The following is a 20,815-nucleotide window of genomic DNA, read 5'->3' as shown; positions in this document are numbered from 1 at the left end:
AAGCCAACAGTCTACTGTATTGCACAGTTTAAGCAAAAGGCAAACACAATGAAAACAAAGTTTTATTTTTTTTTTTTATTAATCAATCAAGTGGCTGGATAGTAGCAGCAGGCATAAACATCAGGAACAGGATCTTTACCATTTTAAAAATGCAAACCACATTATTTGGTTGTTTTAGAACAAAAACAAAGCTTATCTATAATGAACCAAAAACAAAATCTGTAAAACCTAGAAATGGTTTATATTAATCTTGAAATGTAGTTTATAGGCTTGGCAAATGCAAATCAATTCAATGTAGAGTTCTAAGGAAGAGAATTGCCTCTGCCAGATCCTCTTTCATAGAGGCTCTTAAGTCAGACTTTATTATTTTTAGGGCTGAAAATAATCTTTCGACACTGACTTGGGTGGGTGGCATTGCAGTAACTATTCTGGCCACATCACTAATCTCTGGATAAACAAGGATGGCTTCTTCAACAGTAAGTTTTGATGAGCGATCATACTTTTCAACTTCTTTTAGTGCTTTATAAAACTCCTGTTGGAATTTTTTCCACTCTCTAGTCCTGCAAAAAACATATTTATTTAATCCCTTATCAGTGAGAGGCTAGGTTACACATGGACGCTGCGTTCCCTGTAAAAGCAGAACACAACACTATGGAAAGTATAAGTATTGCAGCTCCTAATTGTGCGTTGCATGCCATATAGTGAAGCACATGAAAAGCATGCTTCTTCACGGTCACTTAACGTGTTCGTTTTGCGGTTACGTGAGGCACTGCGTGCATTGGTCTTTATTCTTACAGTAGAGAAGTCATTAATTATAACTTTTTGTGAATTGGGACATTTAAACTTGCTTTTTTTTTTAATTCCAATCTAAATTTAGTAGGAGTCGGAGTCGGTGCATTGTTTGCCGACTCCAGGTACCCAAAATGTCCTCCGACTCCACAGCCCTGCGGGCAGCGGCGCTGGAAAGTCTCCTCCTGTGGTTTGCTGAGTCCCCTGGGTAACCCCGGTCAGCGCAGCAAGGAGGGTGGGCTTTATTCAGGTCTTGGTCCCTGAGAGCTGTCTGGTTATAGAGCAGTGTCTGGTTGTTCTTCCCCAAACATGCCAGAGGTGGCAGCTGGTGCTCCTGCACCTGCTGTTCTCATGGAAATGCTCTGACTCAGACGAGGACCTGGCTGTGGCTCAGGTCCCTGGTTCTGTGTTATCTATGGAAGTGGACCAGGACCTTCCTTGTGAGGAAGACTCCTCACTTGGGTCAGTACTGGACTGGGCACTTGTCAGTGCGCTTATGAATGCTGTAAGGGACTCCCTTAAGCTGGATAGTGCAGCTGAGGCATCTGCCTTTTTTGGGTCACACAAATCAGACTGCTCTGTAAAGGTTTTTCCTTATGTGTCCTTTTTTTGACAAGTTCATTGATAAGGACTGGGATAAACCACAGTAGTCCTTTGTAGTTCCTCAGCGCCTGGCGGTTCGGTACCCTTTTGAGGAGAGCCTCTTGAAAAAATGGGCTTCTCCTCCGGTAGTGGACCCCCCGGTTGCCCGGTTACATAAGGTGACCACCCTCCCTATAGAAGGGACCCCTACCTTCAAGGACCATACTGATGGGAGGTCTGAGGCACTGACCCGCTCCATGTTTGCCATGCTGGGGTCTGCATTGCGCGGTCTATTGTGGCTGCAACCCTGGTGTCTCAGACACTCACTGAATGGGCAAAGGTTTTGCACCAGACTGTGGAGGAGCACCAACTCCTTCCTGAAGTTATTAGGCTAGCGGACCAGCTGGTTCAGGGCCTTGTATATGTCTGTGATGCTACACTGACCCTTGATATCCAGAGCTTCTGTTTCGGCGGTGGTTTTGCGCCGCCTGATTTGGCTGAAATGCTGGCCTGCTGACCAGGCAGCCACAAAAAGCCCTGTCAGAATTACCCTTCAAGGGTGGGAGGCTTTTTGGTACCTCACTGGACGACAGAGGATGGATGTCACTGGGGGTAAGAACACACTCCTCTCTCAGTCCACCAGGGGGAAGGAGCCCCGCCAGTAGCCGGGTCCTTCTTTTCCCACTCAATAGCGGTATTTTTTTGTCAGTCAGGGCCCACGGGTAAACCCTCCCAGGCAAAGGCTCTGCCGGGGGACAGAAACGTCCCTGGGTGCGTAAGCCGAACAAACCGGCACCAAAATCCGCCAATGCATGAAGTTTTGCTCCCGCCCGACTCATGGGTGGCGGGACGGCTTCGCAGGTCCACAGCTCGGTGGACCCCCCCTGCTCTCCGACCAGTGGGTCTGCGAGGTGATCTCTTTGGGGTACAAGATAGTTTCTTTTCTCTCCACCGAACAGATTCTTTCCCTCAAGTCTCCCTCTCCTTCCGGCTCGTTGGTCTGCCCTGTTAAGGGCAGTGCAGGACTTGCTAAGTTGCGGGGTAATTTTACCCGTTCCGCAGGATGAGGTATCGGGGTTTTTATTCTAATCTGTTTGTGGTCCCAAAGAAGGACGGAGTCCGTCCAATTTTGGACCTCTAAAGCCCTAAATGCCTTTGTGAACGTAAGGCAGTTTTGCATGTAATCCATTCGTTCGGTGGTAGCTGCGCTCCATCCAGGGGACCTTCTGGCGTCCTTGGACATGGACGCATACTTGCATGTCCCAATTTGCACAAGTCACCGGAGGTTTCTGCCGATCATTGTCCTAGAACTCCGGGCGATCAGGCTATGCCTCTCCTCGTGGTCGAGGAGGTTGCGTGGTCGCCTGATCAGGATTCAGTCGGACAACGCCACAGCGGTGTCTTATGTCAACCATCAGGGGGGAACACGGAGCTCGGCTGCAGCGTCCGAGGTCGCTCACATCCTAAGATGTGCGGGAGGTAGCGTGCCAGCTCTGTCGGCTGTCTACATTCCGGGCGTGCAAAACTGGCAGGCTGATTACCTGAGTCGCCAGATGCTGGACCAGGGGGAATGGTCATTGCATCCGGAGGTGTTTTTAACTCACTTGCAGGTGGTGGGACACACCGGACGTGGATCTCCTGGCCTCTCGTCTCAACTGCAAGGTGTCGAAGTTCGTGTCCAGGTCAAGAGATCCCTGAGCAGACGCGTTAGTGGCCCTGTGTGGTCAGTGTCGGCTACTTTATGCCTTTCCCCCATTGAAGTTGCTTCCTCGGCTGCTCAGCAGAGTGGAGGCCGAGGGGATCCCGATGATTCTAATCGATCCAGATTGGCCTCGACGTCCTTGGTGCGCCGATCTCGGGCGCCTGGTGGCGGATGTGCCCTGGCGGCTGTCAATGCGGGAGGACCTTCTGTCTCAAGGTCTTATACTTCATTCTGCTTTACAGTCGCTGGCTTTAACGTCATGGCTATTGAAAGCCAGGTGTTAAGGGACCGGGGTCTTTCCGACTCTGTCATCTCAACCTTGCTGAGGGCGTGGAAGTTGTCTTCCAGGAAGAGCTACCATCGTACCTGGAAGGCCTACATCTTTGTGCGAAGAGATGGGGTAGCGTCCACGGACGTATTCGTTTTCCAGGGTCCTGCTGTTTTTACAGCGTGGAGTAGATCAGAGACTTTTAAGCACCTTTAAGGGACAGATTTCAGCCTTGGCTGGGTTCTTTCAGCGGCCTTTGGTGGCCCATTCTCTGGTGGGTATCTTTGTACAGGGGGTTTGTCATATACTTCCCCCTCTTGAACCTCCTCTTGCCCTATTGGTTTTGACTCTGGTGCTCTCGGTTCTTCAGGAACCTCCCTTTGGAAACATCAGTGTTTCCTCTCTTGACACTATCTCAAAAGGTGGCCTTTATTTGGTGGCCATTACTTCTGTCAGAAGAGTTTCTGAGTTGGCGTCCTTGTCTTGCAAGTCGCCATACTTGATCCTCCGTGAGGATAAGGCTGTGTTGTGCCCGCGACCTTCCTTTCTTCCGAAGGTGGTTTCGGCCTTTCACCTGAATGAGGACATTGTTCTTCCATGCTTATGTCCTCGGCTGGCGCATCCTAGGAGGGTTGCGTTTCATACTTTAGACGTGGTACGCACTTTGCAGGTGTACCTGTCTGCTATGGCTCAGTTTCGGAGATCTTTGCAGAATCTTCAGACAGCAGTGAAGCTCTTGACATCCCCCAAATGGTCGCCGCTCCGCTTTTGCATGCAAGTCTTGGGTCTAATGGTAGCCTCTTTCGAGGCGGTACCGTATGCTCAATTCCACACTCGAGGGACAGATCCCCGTTGTCCCCAGATGGTCAAATCTGGATGAGCCAACAGGTCAGGGCTTCCCTGGTCTGGTGGTTGAGCTCTCTGGCTCTTCAGTCCGGAAAGAAGTTCCTCCCCCTTCACTGAACAGTGATCACGACGGACGCCAGCCTGACCGGTTGGGGGGGAGTTTGGGGTGTTCAGTCGACACAGGATGCAGGAGGAATCTTGCCTGCCGATCAGTGTACTGGAACTCTGGGCGATCAGGCTGTGCCTCTCCACATGGTCAGAGGCTACAGGGGCGTCCGATCAGGATCCAGTCGAACAACGCCACAGCGGTGGCGTATGTCAACCATCAGGGAGGAACAAGAAGCGCGGCGGCAGCATCAGAGGTCGCTCTCATCTTGCGGTGGGCAGAGAGGAGCGTACCGGCTCTATCGGCGGTATACATTCCGGGCGTAGAAAATTGGCAAGCGGACTACCTCAGTCGCCAGATGCTGGACCAAGGAGAATGATCGTTACACCCGGATGTTGATCTCCTGGCTTCTCGATTCAATCACAAGGTGTTGAGATTCGTGGCCAGGTCAATAGATCCTTGGGAGGACAAGACATCCGCTGATGGGGACAGTATCCGCTGATTTATGCTGAAACGGCTTCCTTGTCTGCTTCACAGAGCGGAGACAGAGGGGATCCCGATGATCCTTATTGCTCCAGATTGGCCTTGGCATCCCTGGTAAGCCGACCTGGTAAGACTAGTGGCAGATGCTCCGTCTGCCGATGCGAGCAGACCTTCTGTCACAAGGTCCCATTCTTCATCCTGCTTTACAGTCGCTGGCTTTAACGGCATGGCTGTTGAAAGCCAGGTGCTGAAGGACAGAGCCCTGCCGGATTCGGTAATTTCTACCATGCTGAGGGCACAGAAGTCTTCTCAGAAGATCTATCATCGCACGTGGAAGGCTTATAGCTCTGTGTGAAGAGATGGGGTGGCACCCACGTACATATTCAGTTTCTAGTAGGGTTGTCCCGATACCACTTTTTTAGGACCGAGTACAAGTACCAATACTTTTTTCAAGTAGTCACCGATACCGAATTCCGATACTTTTTTTAAATGTCATGTGACCGTTTTCAAACCACAATACAGACTAAGGATATTTTCTTTAGAATTATGAAGAACTGGTACATCTGGTGTGGGGCTGTTTTTTTAGCATACGGTACTGGAAAACGACATATCATTGAAGGAGTGATCACTGCCAGTGCCACCTATCAGTGCAGCTCATTGGTGCCAGTGCCCAAAAGTGCAGCTAGCCAGTGCCACCTATCAGTGCCCATTAGTGCATCAGTGCAGGGAGGCAGCTTATTAGTGCATCTCATCAGTGCCACCCAATCAATGCCAGTGCCACCTATCAGTGCCATCCATTCATGAGTGCCATTCAATCAATGCCAGTGCCACCTATCAGTGCCATCCAATGGCACTGCAGCTGCCTGGACGTGTGGATTTATTATATAGCGGTCGTCGGACGGCCGCCGGGCCCTGGTGAGAGAATTAAGTTTGGGCCTATATTATGATGGGGGCCTGGAGCTGCAGCTCCATCAGCCCCACGGTTAATCCGGCCCTGCCTCTATGCACCGTTCGATGTCACAAAAAAAAAAGTATTCTATTTTGGTATCGGGAGTATTTGCACGAGTACGAGTACTAGCGCAAATACTCGGTACCGATACCGATACCGATACTGGTATCGGTATCGGGACAACCCTAGTTTCTAGGATCCTGCTGTTTTTGCAGCGTGGATCAGAAACTTGCCTTAGGCACCATTAAGGGGCAGATTTCAGCCTTGGCTGTTTTCTTTCAGTGACCCTTGGCGACTCACTCACTAGTGAGCACTTTTGTTCAAGGTGTTCGGCATGTGGCTCCTCCGGTTAGACCAACACTACCTCCGTGGGATTTGAATCTGGTGCTCTTGGCACTTCAGGAACCCCCATTTGAGAACATCAGAGAGGTTCCTCTCCTGACGCTCTCCCAGAAAGTTGCCTTTCTAGTGGCCATTACATCTGTCAGGAGGGTTTCTGAGTTGGCGGCCTTGTCTTGCAAGTCCCCCCTACTTGGTCTTCCATAGGGATAAAGCGGTGCTGCGCCCGCAGCCTTCGTTTCTTCCGAATAATAATAATAATGTTTACACTTATATAGCGCCAATTACAGCGTTGCCGCTGTGTCTAAGCGCTGATAATGGTTGTCATTAATACCCAACTCAATGGTACTCATTTTACCGACCTCGGAAGGATAAAAGGCTGAGTGGACCCCGCCGGGATCGAACCTGCAACCCTTGGGACACAGGCAATCGGACTGCTGCAAAGGAGTATTAGCCCCCTGCGCTATCTTACCGAAGGTGGTATTGGCTTTTCATCTGAATGAGGACATTGTACTACCATCTTTGTGTCCTTGGCCGTCGCATCCCAAGGAGGCTGTGTTACACCCGCAGAGCGCCTACCACGTCTAGGGAATGTATCTGTCTGTTAAAGCTCAGTTTCGGAGTTCAGACTCACTGTTTGTATCGGTGTCTGGTCCAAAGAAAGGCCTGACGGTCTCGTCAGACACCATTTCACGATGGATCAGACAGATTGTGATTCAGGCTTATGCCCTCAAAGGACGGGCGCCTCCCTTTCCTGTCACAGTGTATTTGACCAGGGCAATTGGTGCTTCCTGGGCTTTCCGACATCAATCGTCTGTTTCACAGGTGTGCAAGGTGGCCACCTGGTCGTCCGTTCACACCTTTACTAAGTTGACGTTAGTGCATCTTCGGATGCTTGCTTCCGCTGCAAAGTTTTGCAGGCGGCTATTTTAAAGGTTGCAACTCCTCCCTTGAGGAGCATTGGTGCGTTGGGGCCAAGTTTGACTTTTGATTGCTGTTCCCACCCCTTGTTTTTCTGACACTGTTTGGGGACATCCCTACAGTCAAGAATATATGGAGGCTGTGTCCGTCCATGGACAAGAGAAAATATTATTTTTGTACTCACCGTAAAATTATTTTCTCTGAAGTCCATAGACGGACACAGCACCCACCCCTCCTTTTTAGGTTTGTACTGCTTTTGACGAACTAAGCTGCTCCCTGCAATGAGAGTGGTTATGACCAGAGGGACCGCCCCCTGGGCAGGGCTGTATAGCTTTGCTAAAGATTACATGTTTTAACCATTAACATGTCTTCCTAGTCCTCTCCTGATAGACGGAACATAACCCTACAGTCAAGAATATATGGCAGCTGTGTCCGTCCATGGACTTCAGAGAAAAGGATTTTACAGTAAGTACAAAAATCCTATTTTCTCTGCAATCATTGAAGGACATCTGCTATCTTGAGTTATTTGTTGTCTCTATTTGCTGTTGGCTACTAACTGAGCTGTGTGTTGCAGATTTAGTGGCTTAGTAGCCACCGGCGTGTGTGTGTGTTTTATTTATATATAATATATACACCTAGCATCCTACTCCTGCAGGTGTCATAATAACCTGTTGGTCAACATCTAAAGATATGGCTGTGTCCTAAATTGAACGCAGAGATTTTTATGGTGAGCACAAAAACCTTGGGGTCCTGCCCCTCTGGTATTGCTCACTAAACCCGGGCATGGCTGTTGGAGATGGGGGATTTTACAGGTCCTAGCTTAACGTTTGTTTCTTTCTCGTACATCACGGGACACAGAGCAGCATATTCATTACTATGTGGTTATATGGAGTACCTTCAGGTGATGGACACTGGCAATCTCAAACAGGAAGTGCCCCTCCCTATATAACCCCCTCCCATAGGAGGAGTACCTCAGTTTTTACGCCAGTGTCTTAGGTGTTGGTCATGGTTTAGCTTGCCTCCACATCCTTGGGATTAAGGTGGGCTAACCGGTTCTGTCCAAAGGCCTCAGTGCTAAAGTGGTCAGCAACCGGACCCCAAACCATTGGGGTATAGCCCATAATGCTTTCTGTCACAGAGAGCTGGACTCTGGGCCCAGAACTTAGAAACCTTTGGGGGCCTAATGTTTCTGTTGCCAGGGTGCTATATGGGCCCAGGACAGTGGATCCTTCATAGGAACCCAGGGCCTGAAGGTCTAGACGCCCCACGGAGATGGGGGAAGATTGGACCTCATGCTGTGCAAAGTCCTGCGGCATGGAGCAGGTAAGTGAAGGGGGGCCTGCGGGACTTGGTTCGTCGGCAGGCTCTCTAGGGGGATCTTTGGGGGATGTGCCTGAGTATGCTCTTGCATTGGCAGTTTTGGGCCACTATGTCTATCAAAGAGACAGGATGGTCTATGTATGGGCTCCCATGTGTGATCTTCCTAAAATATGTGTTGCATTGTAATTGTCTGCTGGGCGCTGGGTTGGGAAAGGAGCTATGTGTTGGCTATGCTTTCCCAGGACTGGGGGGTCAGTGACTCACCTGAGGCCTTACCTGTCCGGGTGCCATGCGGTGCTCGTCCTCCAGCATGTCAGTAACGCTTCCGGCGTGGCCCCCATCCTCCGCAACACGGGCGCGCGCCCTGTAATATAGGCGCAGGGTGATGATTCGCGCCGTTGTGGAGAAAGGGGGGCGGGACATCTAGTCTCATAAAAGGAGGGGGCGGACCTTCATCTATGCTGTGTAGCTCAGTTGCTTTCTGAGCTTGAAGGAGAAGGACGCAGAGCGGCTGAGGGCACCCAGTGGCGCAAGGAAGTATTGCAGTTCTGGTGAACAGAACTAGCTGTGTGGTTACTAGCCTAAAAAAAAAAAAAAAAATCCGTATACAGCAGATGGATACTTGCAATTTTTTGAGGGAAGACAGCATGTTTTCATAAAAAAAAAAAAAAAAAAAAGATTGGAAACATACTGGTCTTCCCGTTTTGGGTTTTGGACGTTAGTTGTTACTACCGTTCCCTAAACCGTACTATTCTTTCTCCTAGCTACAACAATCAAAGGTTGTAAGCAGGGGTACCTCGGTATTGTACCATGGCTTCCAAAGGTTCAGGATCAGGGGGTACAAAAGAAAGGGGCTCCCCCTCAGATTCTGACGGTTCAGGTCGGCCTATGCCGGTACTCTCCCCACAGGTTAATACACCATTGGGCACCTTGGTTGAGCCATTAGGGAGATCTGGTGCTGAGGCTACATCAGATCCACCCAACCCTGTGTTTATCACAGAGAGTATGCTAGCCACCTCCTTGGAGGGGCTAGAGAAAAGATTGGCGGCTATGATAGCCAAATCTACACTGGGTAAAAAGCGGACTAGGTCTCCGTCGCCTGAGTGTGGACCCTCAGATGCTGAGGTTCTCTCCCCGGGGGGATTTGAGTTGCAGGAGGATCATTTGGACCGGGACCAAATTGGTTCAGAGGTTGAGGGTTCGGCTAATGAAGAGCCTTGCTCGGCCTCCCAAGCGGAAAGCTTCTGGGTTCATTCCCTGACAGACATGGTCCACTTGGCGTTTAATTTGCCTTTGCCGGAACCTCAGGGTCCGGCCGTATCATCTTTAGGCTCTTTGAAAACGACTCGGAGTAGCGCTGTTTTTCCAGTCCATCCTCTTTTAGAGGAAGTAATCTTCCAGGATTGGGCACGACCAGACAGAATCTTTTTACCACCTAAAAGATTTTCCGTCGTCTATCCTATGGAAGAAAAATTTGCCAAAAAGTGGGCACTCCCAGTGGTGGATGCCGCCATCTCCTGTGTAAATAAGTCCTTGACTTGCCCGGTAGAAAACATACAGGGGTTTAAAGAACCGGTTGATAAGCGATTGGAGACACTTTTAAAAGCATCCTTTACTACGGCAGGTGCAGTAATACAGCCAGCTGTGGCTGCTATTGGAGTTTGTCAGGCACTAACAGACCAGACAAGACAAATGCTTAAGGTTATTCCGGCCCAGCAGGCGGAAGAATTATCTGATATTCCTAGAGCCATGTGCTTCGCGGTGGATGCTATAAAGGATTCCATCCAGCAAGCGTCTCGTCTGTCACTATTTTTAGTACATATGAGAAGGCTCTTATGGTTAAAGAACTGGGAGGCTGAGCCCCCATGCAAAAAGCTTCTGGCAGGGTTTCCCTTCCATGGAGAACGACTCTTCGGAGAAGATCTGGATAAATACATTCAGACTATTTCAAGTGGCAAAAGTACCCTTGTACCAGTCAAAAAGAAGGCCTGGGGACCTGCGTTCAAACGGCAGCTTCCCCCTGCTCAGGGGCCCGCCAATTCCAGGCAGTATCGACGGCCTCCTGCGAGATCATACTTTAACAATAAGCCACAGGGACAAGCTTTTGGGGGCAAGAAGCAGTGGTATCGTAAGCCAGCAAAGACAGCCCCTAAGTCTGCCTCATGAAGGGACGCCCCCACCCACGAAGGTGGGGGGAAGGCTGCGTCTTTTTTCGGAAATTTGGGAGACCGACATTCCCGACAAGTGGGTCCGGTCTTCCGTGGCCACAGGCTACAAATTAGAATTTCTAAGAATCCCTCCACCTCATTATCAGGAGTCGAGAGTGCCAGTCGAGCCGACAAAGAAGGCCGCCTTAATGGCGGCATTAAATCATTTGCTTTACCAAGGAGTGATAGTAGAAGTACCAGCCCAGGAACAGGGGCTAGGGTTCTACTCCAATCTGTTCATCATCCCAAAGCCCAACGGCGATGTCAGGCCAATCTTGGACTTAAAGGGATTAAATGCGTACTTAAAAGTACGCTCATTCCGGATGGAATCCGTACGATCGGCAGCCGCCGCACTCCAGAAAAACGACTTTCTGGCATCCATAGACATAAAGGATGCGTACCTTCATGTGCCAATTTTTCAGCCACATCAAAGGTTTCTACGCTTCACGGTGGCTCGGCGTCATTTTCAATTTGTGGCACTCCCTTTCGGGTTGGCTACGGCTCCTCGAGTATTCACCAAGGTCCTAGCTCCAATTCTAGCCAACCTAAGAATCCAGGGGATCACTGTCCTAGCATACCTGGACGACCTTCTAATCATAGATCACTCGTCTCCTGGCCTGGAACGAGCAGTGGCTCTCACGGTTCGATACCTAGAAAGGTTCGGCTGGGTCCTAAACCGAGAAAAATCAGCTTTCCAACCCACAAAGAGGTTGGAATATCTCGGCATGTCATTGGACACGGAACAGCAAAGGGTGTTCCTGCCTCGAATAAAGGTCGAGGCTATCAAAGAATTGATGCATTTGGTTCTAAGCAAGAGAGAACCAACGATTCGCCTATGCATGCGATTACTAGGCAAGCTAGTTGCCACCTTCGAAGCGGTACCATACGCTCAAAGCCACACTCGCGTCCTGCAGGCAGCCATTCTGTCAGCATGGAGCAAAAGGCCACAGGCCTTGGAATTTCCTTTGCCACTCTCATCAAGAGTCCGGCAGAGTCTGTGTTGGTGGTTAGACCCTCAGAATCTACTGAAGGGAAAATCTTTCAGCCCCGTGACCTGGAAGATAGTGACCACAGATGCCAGCCTGAAGGGCTGGGGAGCGATCTTGGATGGTTGCACCCGCCAAGGTACTTGGGCACAGGAGGAGAGTCAATTGCCCATCAATATCTTGGAGCTCAGAGCTGCTCGGCTAGCCCTCAAGGCTTGGACCTCCAAATTACAGGGGTTCCTGGTGAGGATACAATCAGACAATGCCACGGCTGTGGCATGTATAAATCACCAAGGGGGAACCAAGAGTCAAGCAGCTCAGAGAGAAGTGAGCTTAATTTTCCTATGGGCAGAGAATCATGTGCCCTGCATATCGGCAATATTCATTCCCGGGGTGGACAACCTGCAGGCGGAATTTTTGAGTCGTCAGACTCTGTCGCCAGGGGAATGGTCTCTGCATCCGCAAATATTTCAGATAATTTGCCAGAGGTGGGGAATGCCGGTCGTGGATATCATGGCATCAAGGCTCAACAAGAAGCTAGACAGGTTCATGTCCCGGACTCGGGACCCTATGGCCTGCGGGACCGATGCGTTAGTTTGCCCTTGGCATCAGTTCAATCTTCTATATGCCTTCCCCCCGCTTCAGTTACTACCCCGCCTGTTGCGCAGGATCAGGGTGGAGCACAAGCCAGTCATTCTGATAGCTCCAGCATGGCCCAGAAGGGCATGGTACTCACTAATCCTAAAGATGTCAGTGGGAGACCCTTGGACGCTTCCTCTACGACCAGACCTACTCTCACAGGGCCCGATCCTCCACCCTGCATTACGGCGTCTAAATTTGACGGCCTGGCGGCTGAATCCCTGATTCTTAGGGGTAGAGGTCTATCTAGACAAGTAATCTCTACCCTGATTAAGGCTAGAAAGCCAGTCTCCAGAGTAATTTATTACAGGGTTTGGAGGGCCTATGTAGGCTGGTGCGAGTCCAAGAAATGGCTTTCCCGCAAATATACCATTGATAGAGTATTAAGTTTTCTCCAGCTAGGAGTGGATAAAGGCCTGGCATTAAGCACAATCAAGGGACAGATTTCAGCTTTGTCAGTGTGGTTTCAGAGGCCGCTGGCCACCCACTCGCTGGTTAAGACCTTCATTCAGGGGGTCTTGCGTATTAATCCTCCGGTTAAGTCACCACTTTGTCCGTGGGACTTGAATCTTGTTCTGTCAACTCTACAGAAACAACCTTTTGAGCCGTTGGCTGAAGTTCCTTTGGTTTTACTAACAAGGAAGTTGGTATTTTCTGGTCGCCATAGTTTCCGCCAGAAGAGTGTCAGAATTGGCAGCCTTATCTTGTAAGGAGCCATATCTTATTCTGCATAAGGACAGGGTGGTTCTCCGTCCTCATCCTTCCTTTTTACCAAAGGTTATATCCAGTTTTCACCTGAACCAGGATTTGGTATTACCATCCTTTTTTCCGAAGCCCACTTCCAGAAAGGAAGGGTTGCTGCATACCTTGGATATTGTCCGGGCCATGAAGGCCTATCTTAAAGCTACAGAGAAGATTCGGAAAACAGATGTGTTGGTCATTTTGCCAGATGGGCCCAAGAAGGGGCAGGCAGCTGCAAAATCCACCATTTCGAGATGGATTAAACAGTTAATTATTCAGGCCTACGGCTTGAAGAGGTTGCCTCCTCCGTTATCAGTAAAGGCCCATTCTACCAGGGCCATGGGCGCCTCCTGGGCAGCACACCATCAGATCACTATGGCTCAAGTATGCAAGGCGGCAACCTGGTCTTCAGTCCACACGTTTACAAAATTTTACCAGGTGGACGTAAGAAGGAATACAGATACAGCCTTTGGGCAGGCAGTGCTGCGGGCTGCGATTTAAGACCCTCAGAATCGGGGGCACCCTTGAGTTAAAATTTAAGTTTAAATTTAATTTTCTCAACTAAGTTGGATTTATTATTATTTGAGAGTATCTCTGAATTAAATCCTTGTGTCTTGGGAAGATGTCTCCCTCCCCTCAGTAAAGCATTGCTTTAGGACATCCCACATAGTAATGAATATGCTGCTCTGTGTCCCGTGATGTACGAGAAAGAAAAAGGGATTTTTAATACAGCTTACCTGTAAAATCCTTTTCTTGGAGTACATCACGGGACACAGAGCTCCCACCCCTCTTATGGGGACCATTTTGGGAGGCATACTGCTTGCTACAAAACTGAGGTACTCCTCCTATGGGAGGGGGTTATATAGGGAGGGGCACTTCCTGTTTGAGATTGCCAGTGTCCATCACCTGAAGGTACTCCATATAACCACATAGTAATGAATATGCTGCTCTGTGTCCCGTGATGTACTCCAAGAAAAGGATTTTACAGGTAAGCTGTATTAAAAATCCCTTTTTTTGTTTTTTCAAACCACCTCTAGGTGCCAGTATAACCCTGAACTTTCATATATGTGAATGTGCAGTCAAATACTCAATAGTCAAAGTGCCACAAAAAAAATCTTGATCAGACACCTATATGAATAAAAAACTAAATAAATGCCCAAAATGTGATTCAATCCAAAAACATTTTTTTTTTTTTTTTGCACAGTCACATATATGAATTGTTTTTTATGCATATAAAACTAGAGATGAGCTGTTTTAATAAGATTATTTATTAGGTCCAGTGTTCAGATTAGGTTTGGTGCTGCTGCGCTGGGTGGTCTAAGCACGAGTTTATCCTATTTTTATAGTATATAGTCATGGACCATTTTAGAATCCTTTGTCCCTCAATGGACTTTAAGAAAAAGATTTCATAGTAGGCATACAAATCTTATTTTACATTTTTTCACGATTTATTTATTTCAGGCATATTATTTGACTTTCAGTCTGTTACATTTGGTCAATGATGCAAGCAGCTCAGATGAACCCCTTTCCTTTCAGAGAGTAAGTGCATTTTTCTCTGCAAAACTACTCCATTTTCTTTAACACTAGTGACTTTATTTCCTGCTTGGATATTTCTTTAGTCTTATGGTTCATTTTATTTATTGGGATTTGAGGCATGTGCAATGAACTATTGTATACATTGATGAAAAAAATGACCAATGTTAGATATGGTTTTAGAAATAGAAAACGCAAAAGTGACAAGCAAGAAATCTATAATCCACAGTAACCAAACCAAGGTATTTGTTGGTTAGAGATGCCAGTCTTTGAGACCCTGCCATCAGAACTTAAAAGGGTTGTAAAGGAATTTTTTTTTTTTTTTCATAATAAGCATCCTTTACCTGTAGACATTCCTCTTTTGTTAGTTTTTGCTCAGAAGTTGCTCTATTTCTTCTCTGTTCTGTTCACTTCCTGCTTGTCTGATTTTACTGACCACCGTGATGGGAGGCTTTACTGCGGTGGTCAGTAACGTGCTCTCCCCCTCCTGGGAACTACTTCTGTGTGGCAGGACGCTCTCTACGTGTTAGACTTCAAGGAGGTGTGAATTACTGGGCGTGCCGCAATTCATACTGGGAAATTTAGTTCTTATATGATCGAGCGATGCAAACCAGGAAGTGAATGAGAGAACAGAAACTAGAATGCCGGAGGTGATATAGATGAAGAAATTTTAATAGGTATTTACTCGTTTTTAACAGAATCATTACACAATTCTGTCTGTGTACCTTGCAGACATTAATTTTAGGCAAAAAAAAAAAAAATTCCTTTACAACTCCTTTAAATTCTATCTTAAGCGGTTGCAGTATTAGATCATAATATTTTCCTGTTTCATTAAAAAAAAATTTACACATGACTTCATTCCTGATCTTATTTATTTTGGTATCTTTGTATGTATGGAATGCATGGGTTGTTACTGACATGTGGTGAACATTTCATGTCTATAGCACTTTTAGAAATAGATTTACATAGAAAAATGGTGATATGTTCAATACTTTACCCGCTGTAAAATGGTATGTTTGTCATTTTTGTATTACCAGCTAGTGTTTTTATTCACTTGCATATATTGTTTTGCAGAAATACCTTGTGAAATTGTGCTCGGAGTTGGAGAAGCACGTAAAGAGTGATATCCGCGAAGATGCAAGGTTTTTCTACAGAACAAAGGTACATGTATATGTGATGGAATGTCACCACAATATTTTAGAAGTCCATAGGCAGTTTTTTATATATAGTCACCAGGAAAATATGAATGCTGATTGCCAAGTACTGTAAACTCTCAAGGGTCATGCAGCACACCATAATCAGGAAAAAACTAAGCTGAGACAGAAATGGAAGAACAAGCACAGCGAGCAGGATAGAAAAGACCATTTCCAATTGCACTTTAAAATGTAGATAGAAGCGTAGAAAATTCCCCCAAGGCTCCAGAGAGAAGGCAGAGCACAGCGGTGATCCAGGTCTTAACACTGGCAGGCTGTCATAGATGAGGCCTGTACACGCAATCTGACTTTTTGACAACAAACCTCAGACGGACCAGTTTTTGCAGACAATCCGACCATGCGTAAGCTCCATCGGACAAACTTTTTCGCTTTTTCATCGAACAAATGTTCGCTGTGAGAACAGACAAACTTTCCGGCAACAAATGTCCGATGGAGCAAATCCGATTCTGTGTACACAAGTCCATCGGACTAAAGTCCAAAATACAAACACGCATGTTCAGAACCAATTCTGAATAACAGACAACAATAGCAGAAGTTGCCCAAAGGGTGGCGGTAAAGAGCAGAAAAAAAACGTAAGTCTATTACGTCACTACGTTCGTGTGTATGCATACCAAGTTCACGGACAACGCCCTTAGGAGAAAAATCCATGGAAAAGTCAGTTGGAAGTCTGATCGTGTGTCTGAGACTTTATACATACCATGAAAATTACACTCCATACACACAGGGCAACTATTACTGTGCAGAGATTCAGGTGGCAACAATAGCTGGTGCACAACCAGATAGTGTTGGATGATGGTGTATATCTAAAGTGTTTCATTAAATTTGCTATGTTTTCTTTCAGGTAAAAGATCTAGTAGCCAGAATACATGGCAGATGGCAAGAACTACTACTTTACTCTCGACCAAGTCAGGTACAGTGCATGTCAGATTTTTTATTCTTTTTTCTATTACAGACTTGATAATTACTTTATCGGGAGAAATTGGTTGTGGAATTTACTTTTAAGTCTGGGTTCACACATATGTGATGCAGGAACCGGCGCGTTTCCAGTTTCGGTTCCCGCATCGCGGGGTGGATTTGATTTAAATCAAGTCGATTTTTAAATCCTAATTTTTCAAGAGCAACTGTCATCTCTGTCCCGCAGTGGCTCCTCCTCTGACCCGCTGTTGACTCACCGACTGTCCCATTCCCTTTAATGGGATGGCTGGTGATGCGACAGTGACACAACAAGGTGAGGTATGTGGCAGCAGCAGGGGAGTGAATGCCCACTAACAGGTGCTGCCATGATGGATCTGAAATGACAGGTGCTCTTTAAATGTTATGACTTATTCTTGCTGGTAGTTAGAATCTTTGATATTTGCATCAAAATTACGTTTTCCTATTTAGAATAATAAGCTGTCAGGTTAGTAAAACGGCGATATCGGATCCAGTGGCGAACCTTGGGGTACACCACTGATAACCTTGGACCATTCAGAGTAAGAATCATTAACCACTACTCTCTGAATTCTGTCTTTCAGCCAGTTTTCTATCAATTTACAAACTGATATTTCCAATCCTGTAGACTTTACCTTACACATTAGCCGTGTGTGCGGAACTGTATCGAACACTTGGCATGCATTAAGGTGAAAAAACCCAAAGCTGTACAACCTCTTTTAACCACTTACCCCCCGGACCATATTGCTGCCCAAAGACCAGAGTACTTTTTGCGATTCGGGACTGCGTCGCTTTAACAGACAATTGCGCGGTCGTGCGACGTGGCTCCCAAACAAAATTGGCGTCCTTTTTTTCCCACAAATAGAGCTTTCTTTTGGTGGTATTTGATCACCTCTGCGTTTTTTATTTTTTGCGCTATAAACAAAAATAGAACGACAATTTTGAAAAAAATGAATATTTTTTACTTTTTGCTGTAATAAATATCCCCCAAAAATATATAGAAAAACATTTTGTTTCCTCAGTTTAGGCCGATACGTATTCTTCTACATATTTTTCGTTAAAAAAAATCGCAATAAGCGTTTATTGATTGGTTTGCGCAAAAGTTATAGCGTTTACAAAATAGGGGGTATTTTTATGGCATTTTTATTAATATTTTTTTTACTAGTAATGGCGGCGATCAGCGATTTTTTTTTCGGTATTGCGACAGTATGGCGGACACTTCGGACATTTTTGACACATTTTTGGGACCATTGGCATTTTTATAGCGATCAGTGCTATAAAAATGCATTAGATTACTATAAAAATGCCACTGGCAGTGAAGGGGTTAACACTAGGGGGCGGGGAAGGGGTTAAGTATGTCCCTTGTGTGTTCTTACTGTGGGGGGGGGGTGGCCTCACTAGGGGAAACACTGGTCTTCTGTTCATACATTGTATGAACAGAAAATAAGCATTTCCCCTGCTGACAGGAACGAGAGCTGTGTGTTTACACACACAGCTCCCGTTCCCCGCTCTGTACCGAGCGATCGCGTGTGCCCGGCGGCGATCGCGCCCGCCGGGCACACGCACGGGAGTCGGGGGCGAGCGGGGGGCGCGCGCTCGCCTCCGGCTGCGCGCGTGCGCCCCTAGTGGCGGCTAATAGGCAGGACGTCCATTTACGTGGTCTCGCCTAGGAGAGCCACCTTGTGGACGTATTTCGGCGGTGCAGCGACGGCAAGTGGTTAAAGGTCACTGTTTGGTTCATTTATATTACTATGTTTCCTTCTAACTATATGCTTTGCCTCAATACAGGGGAAACTTCATGAATATTGGAAGCCAGCGCGTGAAAGCTCAAGCCTTTCAAGTTCACAGGAAAGTGTTGATGAAGCTTCCCTGGAGGAACAGATAAACATGTCAGAATAAAATGAGGCATAAAGCACTTTTTTTCTTATATCTCGGAATCTAACTGGGTTGTCCATGCTCAGTTTAACTGTATATATGTCTTCAATTATTACTATAGGCATTATATGAAGGAGTTATACAATAACAAAGCAGCATAGTGCATCAATGAGGTAACGAACCAACTAGAGGGAATTAAAAGTAGGAATTGGCGTTGCATTAATAGAGTTTTAAAAGTGGCAATAATTCCCATGGCAATCAGATTTCAGCTGTAATATTTGCTTTCTTGTGCTTTCATATGAATGTTTAAGGCTACACTCAAACAAGCGATTTGGGCTGGCATAATTAGCAGTGTCAAGAATCTGCTGATTCCTGCTGCTGTTCTTGCCACCTGTAGGCGGCTAGCTGCGGCCGTCTAGCCCCGTACACTTAATGACGAGTCGGCTGTTCACTCAGCCAACGATTACCTGTGGTGATCACTAGCTGTGTGAACAGCCACGGATAGTTGGGGCTGCTGCCAAACTGTCATTAAAGTATATATTCTCAGTGGCCGCTGCTAGTCGCTCACAGGTGGCCAAAACAGCAGCAGGGATGGCAGCCATTGTATTGGACCAAACAGCCTGTGTGAATGTAACCTTATAATTCATTTACTCTAAGAAGCCTTAGTCCTATCCAATATACTAATATGGAATATAACATTCTAAGAACTGCTCAAACACAGGTGCATGAACCATATTTGCAGAAAAGCACTCATAGCAGTTAAAATGAACTAACTATTGCACAGTTGGTAATACGAACTTTAAGTAACGCAGCCTTTACGTTTTCATTCTTTTTGAAAAAATAATCTTGAAAGTGACCCTTAAAGCAAACCTGTAGCTGGATCCATTGTAGAGCCACCACCTCAACCTGCATGTAGTGTTCAAAGTTATAGAGGTTCCCAAAATCAGGGGCATGCTAAAAGCTGCTTCCTAGTTTATGCCGTCTTGGGCTCATAAGCTCTTGGCTGCTTAACCAGGCCACTGTTCCGTTTTGATAGGGCAGTTAGCTCTTGGACCCACCCACCCCCTCCTAACTTCACTTAGGAAGTTCACATTTATGTATTAAAACACTCAGAATCCTGCTATCGCTTCATAGAGGTAAATTACAACGGTGGAAACTGCTGAAAGTGAATTTAATTCCAAAGTTTATTTTTCTAGGTAAATAGAAACTTTTTTTGTGCTGAAAGTGTATGGGGAAAAATTTAGTTCTTTGTTTTAATAGGATTATGGAAGAGTTGAAGCAGTATTAAACCCAAAAGCAAAAATCTGTTATATTGCAGCCTACCAATTCTTAGATGTGATGTCTTTAGCGGCCTTTTTTAGGCTTTTTTTGTTTTTTTTCTAGTGATCTGGTCTGTTGTGTTTGTTTTTTTTCACAAGGTCAAGCTCTACAGCAGAATGTATCTGTTTAATTGGGTAAGACAAACCACTTAACACTGGCAGGGGTGATTAAAATGGTCCGCTTTTATTCATGCAAAACCTTTATTGCAAAGTGAAAAAAAAACACTTTGCTGAGATGGACTTTGGTTTTACTTTGTTAGTATTTAAAGTACATTAAATACATTTAAAAAGGAAGTAAACTCGGATGGGTTTTACTTCCTCTTTTCTTCCCTGCAAAGGTAAAGCATAATGGGCATAGTGATGCATCGCATAGTGGCCCATTATGTGTCAATCGCCTGAAACCAAAGCCTGCGATGTCCCCACTGGCAGCGAGTGTCCATCTTCACCCCTCTTCCTCCTGAGGCCGCAAACTCTGACTCTGTGCCTGGCTGGAGTCGCGTAATGTCACTCCCACACATGCGCGCGGGAGCTGTCAATGACGGCATGACCCCTTTAGAAACGGCACGATCTGCCCCTTCTAAAGTGCGTACGCGCCGTAGACAGTGCACGACTTTATTGTAAATATCTCCTAAACTGTGGAGGTTTAGGAGATATTTCCAGCACCTACAGGTAAGCCTTATTAATATAGGCTTACCTGTAGGTAAAAGTGGTTGTACAACCACTTTAACACTACCCTCCCAGACTGACAACACTGCTGTCTGCTTTGCCTTCTGTGCTCATTCCTACGGAGTTGTCTCACTAATACAGGGGGTGTGTTACAGGGCAGATCACCAGATGAAAACAGAGGGAAAAGAGCCAAAGAAAATAAAACTGATGCAGCCACCACATCTAATGATTGGTAAGCTGCAATATAGAAGACATTTTGGTCTTTGGTTTAATACTGCTTAGAGAGTGTTTCCAAACTATAATCCATTTGGCAAATCCATAAAGTCAAGGAGCCAGCAACACGAATGCTTCTCGACATTCAATTTTATTAAAGCACTACAGCATTTTACGATGTTGCAAC

The 20,815-nt window shown here is 46.6% G+C and overlaps 1 protein-coding gene across 4 annotated transcripts in view; it reads left to right on the top strand.

The window, feature by feature from the left end:
• Positions 1 to 19,733, top strand: part of SLF2 (SMC5-SMC6 complex localization factor 2) — a 99,996-nt gene extending 80,263 nt beyond the window's left edge. For all 4 annotated transcript variants that reach the window (XM_040361895.1, XM_040361894.1, XM_040361897.1 and 1 more), the window contains exons 17-20: positions 14,340 to 14,417; positions 15,486 to 15,572; positions 16,467 to 16,535; positions 18,344 to 19,733. In XM_040361895.1, the coding sequence (XP_040217829.1) occupies positions 14,340 to 14,417; positions 15,486 to 15,572; positions 16,467 to 16,535; positions 18,344 to 18,454 (345 nt within the window). In that variant the 3' untranslated portion in view covers positions 18,455 to 19,733. The remainder of the gene's footprint in view (positions 1 to 14,339; positions 14,418 to 15,485; positions 15,573 to 16,466; positions 16,536 to 18,343) is intronic.
• The last annotated feature ends 1,082 nt before the right edge of the window (positions 19,734 to 20,815 follow it).

This window comes from Rana temporaria, chromosome 8 (assembly GCF_905171775.1).
Source record: "Rana temporaria chromosome 8, aRanTem1.1, whole genome shotgun sequence".
NCBI lineage: Eukaryota > Metazoa > Chordata > Amphibia > Anura > Ranidae > Rana > Rana temporaria.
Note: the sequence above shows the minus strand (reverse complement) of the source record. Positions and strands in the feature narration are given on the sequence as shown.